Source organism: Carassius auratus, unplaced genomic scaffold (genome assembly GCF_003368295.1).
Source record: "Carassius auratus strain Wakin unplaced genomic scaffold, ASM336829v1 scaf_tig00217103, whole genome shotgun sequence".
In the NCBI taxonomy this organism is placed as follows: domain Eukaryota; kingdom Metazoa; phylum Chordata; class Actinopteri; order Cypriniformes; family Cyprinidae; genus Carassius; species Carassius auratus.
In genome coordinates this window covers 147,501-159,601 of record NW_020528895.1, presented here as the reverse complement: position 1 = coordinate 159,601, position 12,101 = coordinate 147,501, and the positions used below count along the sequence as shown (strand labels likewise).

Sequence of the window (12,101 nt, the reverse complement as noted above, 5' to 3'; positions counted from 1 at the left end):
ATCATATTGTAAAAGAAGAGGAGACTTTAAATCTACCCCCTTAGAACACTTTCTGTTCAGTTAAGTTTAATGTATTGCTGTAATAAATAATTACATACCATGTCTTCTGTAGTTTTGTGGCTACACCAGCATCAAAATGTTACTCTAGTAACAAGATACACCCTTTGAAATTAATTGTACATAAAAAATATATATGTTTAATTGTTTTAATAGCATGTCTTTTGCCATACAATTATAAAAGAGAAAGAAAGAAAGAAAGAAAGAAAGAAAGAAAGAAAGAAAGAAATGGATTAGGCCAAATGCATTCAGGTCTTTTTTTTTCTTCCGGAAAGGTGTGCCTTCAGTGGCTTCTATGCCTTATAATATAGCTAGTACAGTAACTACTATTGCTATTTTTTATTTCAGATATTTACGATTAAGTTGAACAAGGAGCGTTATGAGTTAGATATTTTGTGTGTACTTTTCAAATATCCTGGGGCATAATTTTTCCTTTTATTTAACTATGCAAAATAATCCGATTGGGAGTCATTGACCATTTTTAAGATTTCCATGTACTTTGTAGATGATCCCTAAATAGCCTAGGCAATAGCTCATCACTGGTATAGCGTTAATGCGTTGCGACAAATCGAGGCAAATTTAAAAAACTGAACTGCAATCTGTGTTCAGTTGTACGTTCTGCTACTTTCCAAATAAGACCGTTTTTATACAGTTATACGCTACCATTAATAATCTATTAATTTTTTTTTTGCCGGCTGAATATCTGTCTAACATCGAATGTCCAACGTCAAACAAACTTTATATCGGACTGAGTTTGAGTTTTCACACAGTACTGAGTGTTTAATATCTGTTTTGACTCGTTTAAACGAAAGGAGGTAGACAGTTAACATTTGTAACAAGTGAACTGATTATTAATTGTTCTGTTTATGGGAAACAAGTTCAGTTCAGAGTCATTTGGGTACAAACGTAATGCTGCGTTCCAGGAAACCCATGTTTTTCCAACCTTCTAACCGTGAAAGTGCACCAGAACGGCAGTCAAACCAGTAACTTCTAGTGACGGGTCATTCTTAAACGATTCATTAATTTAGAACGAATCTTTAATGTGATTTGGGAAGAACGAATCGTCTCGGGGAGTGATTCGTTCATTCGCGCATGCGCAAAATACACAGACCCTAAGCGTTACCAGAGAATGTATTATATGGGCGTAGACAGGCTCTGGCGTTACCAATGCAGTCTGAGCCTGAAAGATAATTGATTGATTAGTCTATAATTATTATTAATGGCAAGGTACCAAAGATAAAATTACAGAGAATGTCAATATTGCATACAAAGAGGTGACATTACATGCAAAGCACCATTTACAGACGTATGTGAACATAATAACTACACAAATAAATAATACTAAACGAAAGCTTTAACAATATAAATAAAAATAAATAAGTAAAGATTTTTTGGTTTTGGAAATTGGAAACCCACTGATAAATTAATTGATCTATCAAATGCTGTTGTCACGTGACAAAAGACAAAATACTAGTCAGTTAAAGAGTAATTTCTGTTTCCCAGTGAGAACCAATTGAGTGATTCATTGTATTTGAGGTAACTGACATTTAACTAATAATTCAATTATTTGTGGTGTCTGTGAAGGAAATCAATTCATGGGTTATAACTTTGAATATTAAATACTGATATTAAATTCTAAGAGTAGATTTTAAACACTTTATGGTTAGTTTTTGACTCTTAAACTCCTCCTTGTCAGGTGACTCATGAAAGTGAAACTATTACAGCGGGTCTGTTTTATCGTATGAGGAAGTGAACTACATTAAGAGAGAAAAACACAGTGAGTATCACGATTTAACAATCATCTTTGATAGCCAAAATCAATCCTGACTGGTTTAAAGTGAAGTACAAAAAAAGCAGTGTCAGATATTTGTTTAAATGACATTAGGAGATAAAACACAGAGTCTGTAAATCGTCAGATTAAACTTTTACTTTCATTTTAACACCGTGCTTGTCTGAATTAGTTATGCTCTTTGTTTATAATTTGATTCTGTGTAAATGTGAAGAATACACTTTTTCAAGTCAGTTCTGATGTCTGACTGCTGAGATTGATTAATCTCTGATTCATAACTGACTCTGTGATCAACATCTGGATCTGCTTTTAGATGAAACCATGGCCTCCAGAATGAATCTCTCTGAAGAACATGACACACAGATAAAGACAGTCAAGAGGTGAGAAAACCTGAAATGTTTCACATTTTTAATGTTCAGAAACAATAAATGCACACTACAATATCATTTTCATTTATAGTCAGATTCAGGGGCGTGAATCAGATTTATCTAAACACATGGATGTGTCTGTGAGGAAAAAACGACGGATGGATGTTTCAGATCTCTGCAGAGAGGAAGACTCTTCTGTTGAGTCCAGGTGAGATATTATGAGTCTCATATTTACTGTAGCTGTGGTGTGTTATGGATATTGTCACCAGCTGTCTCTGTTGCTGCTGGATGTGTCTGTGTCTTTATCTATATGTGTGTATTGGTCCATTTTATTCTGTAATATATGAATGAAAAGAGCACATGGGGCAGATTCCTTTTATTCATAGAAATATAATACTTTAATCTTTTAACTCTGAAGTCACTACAGACTCCTCAAGTGAAAGATGAACATTAAAGGGAGATTGAAACACTGAATGTGTTTCTGTCAGAGCAGAGTGAGATTTACAGAAACAGTTTGTATTTCTGTTATATTTCAGTCTGTGTCAGAATGAATCTCCTGAACCCAGCTGTGTGTCCATCAAGAGTGACCAGTCAATGGATCCTCCTCCAATTACATTCAGATCGGGAGACACATCTGCTGATCTGAGGTGTTTTTTAGTTTACAGTATCAGAAATATATATGATATTAATTAATTTTCTGGTGTATATAAAATACATGAATACATATTTACAAAAATAATTTAATTACAGTCAAAATCATAAAGGACGAGAATCACATACAGCAAAGAAGAACTTAGACTCCATTTTTAAGGTTGGTTTTGTGTGTGTGTGTGTGTGAACACAATAATCCTCTGGTTTAAAGTGTTAAGAAATGGATAAATCTGTGAAATCCTGTCTGTAATAGTCATATTTACTTTCCTCCACACACGTAAGATAAGTTGTAGGCCACTATAAAGCAGATCAATGTCCACTAAAGTAGAGAAGATGAATCCATATGTAACCTGACTGCTGCACAAAGATGAACATCAATCTAACAAACAGCCAATCCAGTCAAACTCTCTCTTTTAACCTCAGTATCTGTAGACGCTGATGTTTGAGCATACATTGAAGTTATTAGCAGGTCTGATATAATTCAGTGATGTTTATTAATATTCATGCTTTAACTCTTGTGTATTGATCCTTTGGTTCCCCTTCTCTGTGACTGAATGCAGGTTTATTGTTTGAATATTTACTATGATTTTAGGAGATTGAGCACAAAATCATCTCTGAGTTAAAAAGCTTTAAGAGACTCCTGAGTCCAGATTACCCAGAATGCTCTGAAAGAGACCGTTCTGATGATGAGGGTCATAACAGAGTCAGAGAGGGTCTTCTGAAGATCACACTGCTCCTCCTGAGGAAGATGAACCAGACAGACCTCGCTGACACACTACAGACCAGTAAGAGCTCTGGATCAGCAGATTATAGCCTGTGTTTTTATTATCAACCTTCTGTCTTCAGTCACTAATGTTCCTGAATGTCACCACACAATCTAATATCTGACATATCAAACCTAACAATACGTTTCTAATATATTGCTCTGTCAATAACAACAATTATTTCCTTTGCTCAGAACTGATGTCTGTGTATCAACAAAAACTCAGATCCAGACTACAGGATAAATATCAGAGACTCAGTGAAGGACTGTCCAATCATGGAGACTCAACACGTCTGAATGAGATCTACACAGAGCTCTACATCACAGAGGGAGGCAGTGGAGAGGTCAATAATGAACATGAGGTCAGACAGATTGAGACAGTGTCCAGGAGACCAGAGACACAGGAGACACCAATCAACTGCAATGACATATTTAAACCCTCACCTGGACAAGACAAACCCATCAGAACTGTGCTGACTAAAGGAGTCGCTGGAATTGGAAAAACAGTCTCTGTGCAGAAGTTCATTCTGGACTGGACTGAAGGAAAAGCCAATCAGGACGTTCATTTCATATTTCCACTTCCTTTCAGGGAGCTGAACTTGATACAGAAACATCTCAGTCTTGTGGATCTTCTAAACCACCTTCACACAGAAACCAAAGAATTAAAGTCAGCAGATTATGAGGACTACAAAGTCATGTTCATATTTGATGGTCTGGATGAGTGTCGACTGCGTCTAGATTTCCAAAACAGTCGGAGCTTGTCTGATGTGACAGAATCAGCTTCAGTGGATGTGCTGCTGACCAACCTCATCAAGGGGAACCTACTTCCTTCTGCTCTCCTCTGGATCACCTCTCGACCAGCAGCAGCCAATCAGATCCCTCCTGAGTGTGTCCACCAGCTCACAGAGGTACGAGGATTCAACGACCCTCAGAAGGAGGAATATTTCAGGAAGAGAATAAATGATCCGAGTCTGGCTGAGAGAATCGTCACACACATCCGATCATCAAGAAGTCTGTTCATCATGTGTCACATCCCAGTCTTCTGCTGGATTTCAGCCGCTGTTCTGGAGAGGATGATGGGTAAAGCAGAGAGTGCAGAGATCCCCAAGACTCTCACACAGATGTTCACACACTTCCTGATCTTTCAGACCAAACTGAAGACACAGAAGTATGATGGGAAATATGAAATAGATCCTGATCAGGCTAGAAAGACTATTCTGTCTCTAGGAAAACTGGCTTTTGAACAGCTGGAAAAAGGGAACCTGATCTTCTACGAGGAGGACCTGAAAGAGAGCGGCATTGATGTCAGAGAAGTGTCCGTGTACTCAGGAGTTTGTACCCAGATCTTCAGAGAGGAGTCTGGACTGCAGCTGGGGAAGGTGTTCAGCTTTGTTCATCTGAGTATTCAGGAGTTTCTTGCTGCTTTATTCAAGCTGCTGTCCTCTTCTGAGCAAAACACAGGACTGAAGAATGTGTTCAGGTCACCAATGATCAGTTTACTGGAGAGAGAAGTGGACAAGGCCTTACAGAGTGAGAACGGACACTGGGATCTTTTCCTCCGGTTCCTTCTCGGTCTCTCTCTAGAGTCTAATCAGACTCTCTTACAAGGCGTCCTGAGAAAGACAGTAAGCAGCTCTGATATCAATCAGGAAACAGCTGCATACATCAAACAGAAGATCAGGGAGAATCACTCTCCAGAGAAATCCATCAATCTGTTCCACTGTCTGAATGAACTGAATGATCGTTCACTAGAGCAGGAAGTACAAACATACGTGAGTGGAAGAACAGGTAACCTTCGTCTCTCTGGAGTCTCTCTGTCTGCTGCTCAGTGGTCGGCTCTGGTGTTTGTGCTGTTGAACTCAGAAGAAGATCTGGATGAGTTTAATCTGAGGAAATATCATCGATCAGAAGAATGTCTTCTGAGGCTGCTGCCAGTGATCAAAGCATCTAGAAAGATTAAGTGAGTATTTTACAGTGTCTTTGTTTTATTGACTTTATTTTATACAGCAGGTCTGTGTTTCTCTGCACTGTTTCTGTATATTTTGAGCTCTTTCTTATTTGACACACTCATCTAACATCACAGATCGCTCTACTAATGATCTGATGAGTTGAATCAAGTGTGTTTGATAAGAGAGATTCATCCAAACTCTGCAAAGTTGAGGTTTCTTCAGGAACAGGGTTGTGTCTCTGATTTTACAAATATTGGATTGAGATCATCATCAGTCACTTAAAAGTTGCATTCAGGTTTGCTGGAATAAGTGAAAATAATTAAATTTCAATCTAATAATTCATAAGTATAACAATCCAGTTCTATTAAATTATTCGAGAATGTTTCTTAGTAAAACTGAGGAAAAAGGAAAAGATCTTTAGTCAAAGCCACTTGAAGAACAACAGATGCATGTAATCATGTGACATTCATTTATGGTAATGCCATTTTACTCTTTTTTTTTTTTCATTTTTTTAGTTTATTTCTCCAGATTTTTTTTTTTTATATATATTAACATGGATACGTCTATCTTGTATAGTTTCATGACCAGTGGTGGTCAGTAATGGAGTATCTTTACTTCGTTACTGTACTTAAGTCCATTTCTCAAGTATCTGTTCTTTCCTGGAGTAGTTTTATTTTGAGTAACTTTGACTCGATCATGATTCTAGACTCTCTCTCCTCCTGCACAGGGTCAAGCAGCCGCGAGACTCTGATCAGAGAGTGATCGCTTCTGTGTCCTGCAGTCTGGATAGGCTTTTAGTTAATGTGCATTGATTTTTACTAGTTTAATTACAGCGATAGACATAGTATGATTTGATTCACTTGCAATATCAATTGCAAAAAAAGAAAAATTTATACTACTGCTATTTATACTACTTACTGCAAATAGTGACAATATCTGCACCTCAATATTGTAGTATTTTATAAAATAGTATGCAATATTAACTTTTACAATCAATAATTTATTAATATAATAAATTTTAATTTAAAATATTAAATGGACGTCATTTTATTGGGAAAATAAAGCCCTCCTACACTTATCCTAACCCTACCCGATACTTTATTTTCAACTTTTTGATTATTTCCTTCATTTTCTTAAAAATTAAACGCATTTCTGATGTAATTTGAAAAGGGAGAAAAGTTTGTCCTTAGACGGATCTGAACCCGGTTCGATCAGGTCAGAAAGAACAAGACAGAGATTTTCCCATCTGCATCACTGAAGCAGATCAAGAATCAGATGTCTTTAGTCATTTTTAACAGCTGATTCACATGTTGTGGAGCAGCGTTAGTATAAGTAGCCTCTGTGAACAAGGTTCACTCGATATCCTCATTCCTGGTTGTTATTCAAATGCAAGCTGAAAGATATTATTTGACTTTTCAATCTACACCACTGCTTTTACTTCACTACATTTCATAAAACATATGGTTGTGTCTATGTACTTGTCAGGAGATGGCGCTGTAGTCCACATGTTGATACCTATAAAAGGTGTGGAGTAAGAATGGAAGTTGTTGCACCTGCTGCCCCAATCATGTAAATGGCTGACACTGTTGTATTGCTTGTGGGTTTGAATAAACCTTGAAGAATTGAGAAACTGTCTTGTCTTCATGATGACTTGGACTTGGACTTAACAAATTGGCGACGAGGATTTTGCTGTTCTACATGAAAGATGTCTGCTATTGCTTCTTTTCCTACGCCATTCCTACCATGTCCGGGTGAGCCGTCTATTCCTTTTGGCGTCTGGTTAAAGATGTTTGAGAATTACTTACTTGTCATAAATGCATCAGGAGATGACTGGCCAGTTGCAAGAAAGCGAGCGTTGTTTCTTCATTGCTTGGGGACAGAAGGGCAGAGATTATTCAATACTTTACCAAACCAAGCAGAAACAATGGAGGATGCTATTGAGACTTTGAAACTGAGCAGATACTGAGCCGGAGTTTGTTGCATTTTTGTGTTCTGAAATGTCTGCTGTGTCTCCAACTGAATTTGCTCTTGCTTCTGCATCATGCTCAGAAATGACTGCATTACGTGCTCAGATTGTTCGTGGATGGCCCTCTTCCATATTTTCAAATATGTCATGAACTTGCTGTGCAAAAGGACTATGTGTTTTGAGGGTCACGTCTTGTGGTTCCTGTTGCATTGCGACATGTTTTGGTGAATTGTGCCCATGAAGGTCATCAAGGAATAGTGCGTACGAAACAGCACATTCGTGAACTTTACTGGTGGCCTGGAATTGACTGCTTGGTTAAGGAACAGATCAAGAATTGTGAAGTTTGCTTGTCTTCTGATAAGGTTACAACTGTTCGTGCTGCACCCTTACAACCTGTACCTTTTCCAATTAAGCCATGGGAAAATGTGGCTGTTGACATTGTTGGCCCATTTGAAACCGCTACCTGGGATTGTCGGTACATTATGACACTGATTGACTATCATAGTAAATGGCCAGAGGTGGCATTCACTTTTCCAATCACAAGTAAAAATGTGATCAACTTCTTGACGTCAGTTTTCAGCAGATTTGGAAATCCTCATTACATTGTATCTGACAATGGATGTCAGTTCAAGTCAGTGGAGTTTGCTCCATTTCTGAAAGATCGAGAAATTCAACACATACATACGTCAGTGTATCATCCAGCTGCAAATGGAGCTATTGAGCGATTCCATCGAGTACTGAAGAGTTCTATTCAATCTGCTATTCTGTCTGGAAAGCCATGGAAATCAACAGTGACAGACTTTCTTCAAATTTACCGTGCTACTCCCCATGCTGTTACTGGACGGTCTCCTTCTGAGTTACTCTGTGGTAGAAAATTGCGCACTCGTCTAAATGTTCTCCCTCTTCCTATAACTGGTAAGTATCCTGCTGTGAGCCAGAAAGTGTCATTGTCTCAAAAGAAGATGAAAACATACACAGACCTCAAACGAAGAGCCTGTACTCCTGAGTTCAAACCTGGAGACTGGGTGCGTATAAAAATTCCAGTTCATGTTCCAAAAGGACATCCTAGATTCTCAAAGCCTTTGAAAACTTGGTCCATGCACTTACCAGTTATCAGATGGAAAAAACTGGCATGCATCTCATCTTTCTCCAACTTGTGCACCTCTGGAAAATGCCATTGAGAGGGAACTGGTGTCCTTGCCCCTCCAGTCTGTTCCTTCCTCTACGGTGTTGCCTAAAAATGAACTTGTGAACTTGCCTAATCAAATTGTTTCTCCATCTGTTCCTGTAAGGTCTTCATCACGAGTGAAACACCCTCCACGTTGGTTGCATGAATATGTTACTTAGTACAAAAGACATTGATTATCTTGTGCTAAATGAGAAATTAATTCTAGTTCTAATATGTCTGGTTACAGAATGTAGAATATATTGTTAAACTAACTGAATTGGATGTAAATTTTGTATAGGTTTTGCCTATTGCACCATGTAATTTGGGTGGAATTTACGGTTTTGAGTAAAGGGGGAATGTTGTGTCTATGTACTTGTCAGGAGATGGCGCTGTAGTCCACATGTTGATACCTATAAAAGGTGTGGAGTAAGAATGGAAGTTGTTGCACCTGCTTCCCCAATCATGTAAATGGCTGGCACTGTTGTATTGCTTGTGGGTTTGAATAAACCTTGAAGAAGTGAGAAACTGTCTTGTCTTCATGATTACTTGGACTTGGACTTAACACATATCATTACTCCTTATAATATATCACGTGCTCTGAGATGCAGAAGCGGTGTCTGATTCAAGAACGAACTGATTCTTTTCAATGAATCTTTTAAATCGGTTCTTAAACCGCACCAAACGATTCATTCAGGAATTAGAATTATTCGATTGCAGCTGTTCTCGAGTCGACAACTCACTGATTCAAATGAACCGTTTAGTGCGAGTCTCTGAACTGAATTCACAAGTAAGAACCGGGAGATCTTGTGAGCGCGCGCGACTGATGCTGCTAAAAGTAAGTTGTTATTAATGTCGAATTATAGGATTAATTATTGAAACTGAAAATCTTATTTGGGTCAAAACTGTCAGTTGTTTGTGAAGTAAATCTGCTGTAAAGGGTGATCTATTCAAGCCCACTGAAATGCGTGAAGTCAGACACATCCATCAGTGTCACTCAGGTTTTAGGTAATGTTAAAAAAAAGAAACATTAAATTACCCCAAATTAACGACAACAGCTTTATTAGCCCTATGTGACGTCTGTTTTCATATTGTTTATCAACAGTATACATTTTTAAATAGTTTGGATTAACTAGCCGAGTAGACAGATATTAATGTTTCTTCATAACCAAACTGAAAATAAGTAAATATTGTTAGCTGATGCTAACTGTCTAGCTAACAAGCTTGCTGGTGCTTAGTTAAGGTAATCTTTAGATATAAAGTCCAAGTATTTTTATTGAACCATCTAGATAGATTAGATCTGGGGGGAAAGACAGGATGTGATGTTCAGAACATGGTAACTACAGTCAGTGGTTAAATTGGCTTTTGTAGAGAAGGGGAGCCCTTATTTACGTCATCATTAAAGATCGCGCCATGAAATTACTTAATGTGTTTTACACCAAAGGGGGTATTTTTACAGGTTTATGTGTTAGGTAAGGTTTAGTAGTTATTCAAACAAAGATAAATACTTTAAAAAAATTTTTTATTTTTTTTTACCTTCAATGTTAACAAGCAGGCAACGGATTTTCACCCTCGGAAAATGTATGAAATTGAATATGTTTGAAAATATCGGTTTGCAAATATGTTAACATCTTTTTAAACAAGAAATTTATGTTGATTTAAGAGATTCAGGGCCAATATCTTTGGCAGTTTGTGTTATATTTGATTTAATCACACCGACACAGGAGGTAATTACTCAGCTCAATGCATTATGAAACAACCCGAACAACACTTGTTCAGACGTGTGACGTGTGCAGACATAACAGTTTACACTTTAAATACATCACATTTACTTATTCACATACTACAATTCATGCATTCATCAGCTTCCAAATAGGAGTAAATGCAGGCTCCTCTGGTTTATGCTGTCTTTGTCTACAGACAGCACGGTCTGCTGACCTCCTTGTCATCACACACTTCCTAACAAACTGAGTTGGGTTACACATCTCTAGTGGTGGACCCACTAACTTTACCAACATCAAAGAGGACACATTGACCATCTTCAGCTGATTTCTCAGTGGTGTAACAATAATATTCATCGCTGAAAATCCCCTTTCACATTCAGCTGTGTTCACAGCCAGTGTATCTACTGTGTGTTTTAATTTCAGAAGACCCTCTTTAATTGCCATGTTTGGGTTTTCCTTGTAGTCCCTGAAACCTTGTTTGACACTACAGTAGTTCATTGGCAGACTATCACACAGCTGCCTCAATTCTTGTTCTCCATACAGCTGTGGCACTGGAGAGGGCCAGGTGTCAGGGGACAACACATTTATTTGATCAAAAAGCTCCAGCTCATGCTCTGGGACCATCCTGGACTGCATGCTACAACTGACTGCATGAAAAAACTTTTACTGATTGATTTTTATGATTAAACCACATTAAGCTTTTCCCTCACAACAGGCTCTAATGAAGCAGACATGTGTAATGTCAGATAACATTGTAACAACGTCGAATTGTAAGATGCATCAGGCTGTTCAGTCACTGAGAGACGACCTTCTGACTAATGTTTGTGTAATGCTAGATAGGCCTATATATAACCCCCATTTAGCATTTCATGTTTTGAGGTTTATTTTGAATTAGTCAGATGTTAGATAATTACCGTATTTTCCAGACTATAAGTCGCACTTTTTTTCATAATGGTCCTGCGACTTATTTATCAAAATTAATTTGACCTGAACCAAGATAAAACATTACCGTCTATATATAGATACATTACTGTCAACTTATACTCACGTGCGACTTATAGTCCTAAAAATACGGTATATACTTTTCAAATATTTTATTTTTAAATATCAAATTGGTGTAAAAAAAATCTGAACATTTTTGTAACTAATTGGAATTGTATTAGGTTTAGTAACAACAATTTATATTGTTTCCATGGTGCAGTTTCTGATAAGCTACTTTTTTATTTTTATGATTTCAATTCAGTTCAGTGCTTGTGATTTGATTCAATATTGACTCATTTGGATAAATATTATGTAGGCTACACAAGATAGGCATTAATTTTTCAAAAAAAAGACATATAATGCATTTTTTTATTTATTATAACAACAACTGTATTTAACTTTGTTCATTAGCTAGAGATCATCCGTTCACGTGACACTATAGGGATCTGTCACGTCACGTCTACAAACACCAAAACTGTCTTTATTACTTGAATTTGGAAATAAAATTGACAGAATCTGAGAGATGAGATTATTTTTTATAACATAAGTATCCTGCCTTGTCTTGTCTGTCGGTCTTGAGTCCTCTTTACTTTGTGATTTTACTGTGCGTGAGAAAATTGATGTGTGGCGTCACGTGAGAGTTGGCAGCTATGGCCTTAGCAGACAAATCAAATGAAAAACTAAACTG

At 37.4% G+C, this 12,101-nt stretch overlaps 1 protein-coding gene and 1 long non-coding RNA gene across 2 annotated transcripts in view; both read left to right on the top strand.

The window, feature by feature from the left end:
* The first annotated feature begins 1,630 nt into the window (after positions 1-1,630).
* LOC113100014 (uncharacterized) lies at positions 1,631-2,820 on the top strand. Its single transcript, XR_003289544.1, has 4 exons — positions 1,631-1,834; positions 2,160-2,226; positions 2,306-2,422; positions 2,751-2,820. It is a non-coding gene; the product is annotated as an uncharacterized LOC113100014 (long non-coding RNA).
* Positions 2,821-2,852: 32 nt separating this feature from the next.
* LOC113100013 (NLR family CARD domain-containing protein 3-like) overlaps positions 2,853-12,101 on the top strand; it is a 37,790-nt gene continuing 28,541 nt past the window's right edge. Inside the window, exons 1-4 of the mRNA XM_026264890.1 lie at positions 2,853-2,861; positions 2,965-3,025; positions 3,458-3,650; positions 3,824-5,588. Coding sequence (XP_026120675.1) covers positions 3,614-3,650; positions 3,824-5,588 — 1,802 coding nt within the window. The 5' untranslated portion in view covers positions 2,853-2,861; positions 2,965-3,025; positions 3,458-3,613. The remainder of the gene's footprint in view (positions 2,862-2,964; positions 3,026-3,457; positions 3,651-3,823; positions 5,589-12,101) is intronic.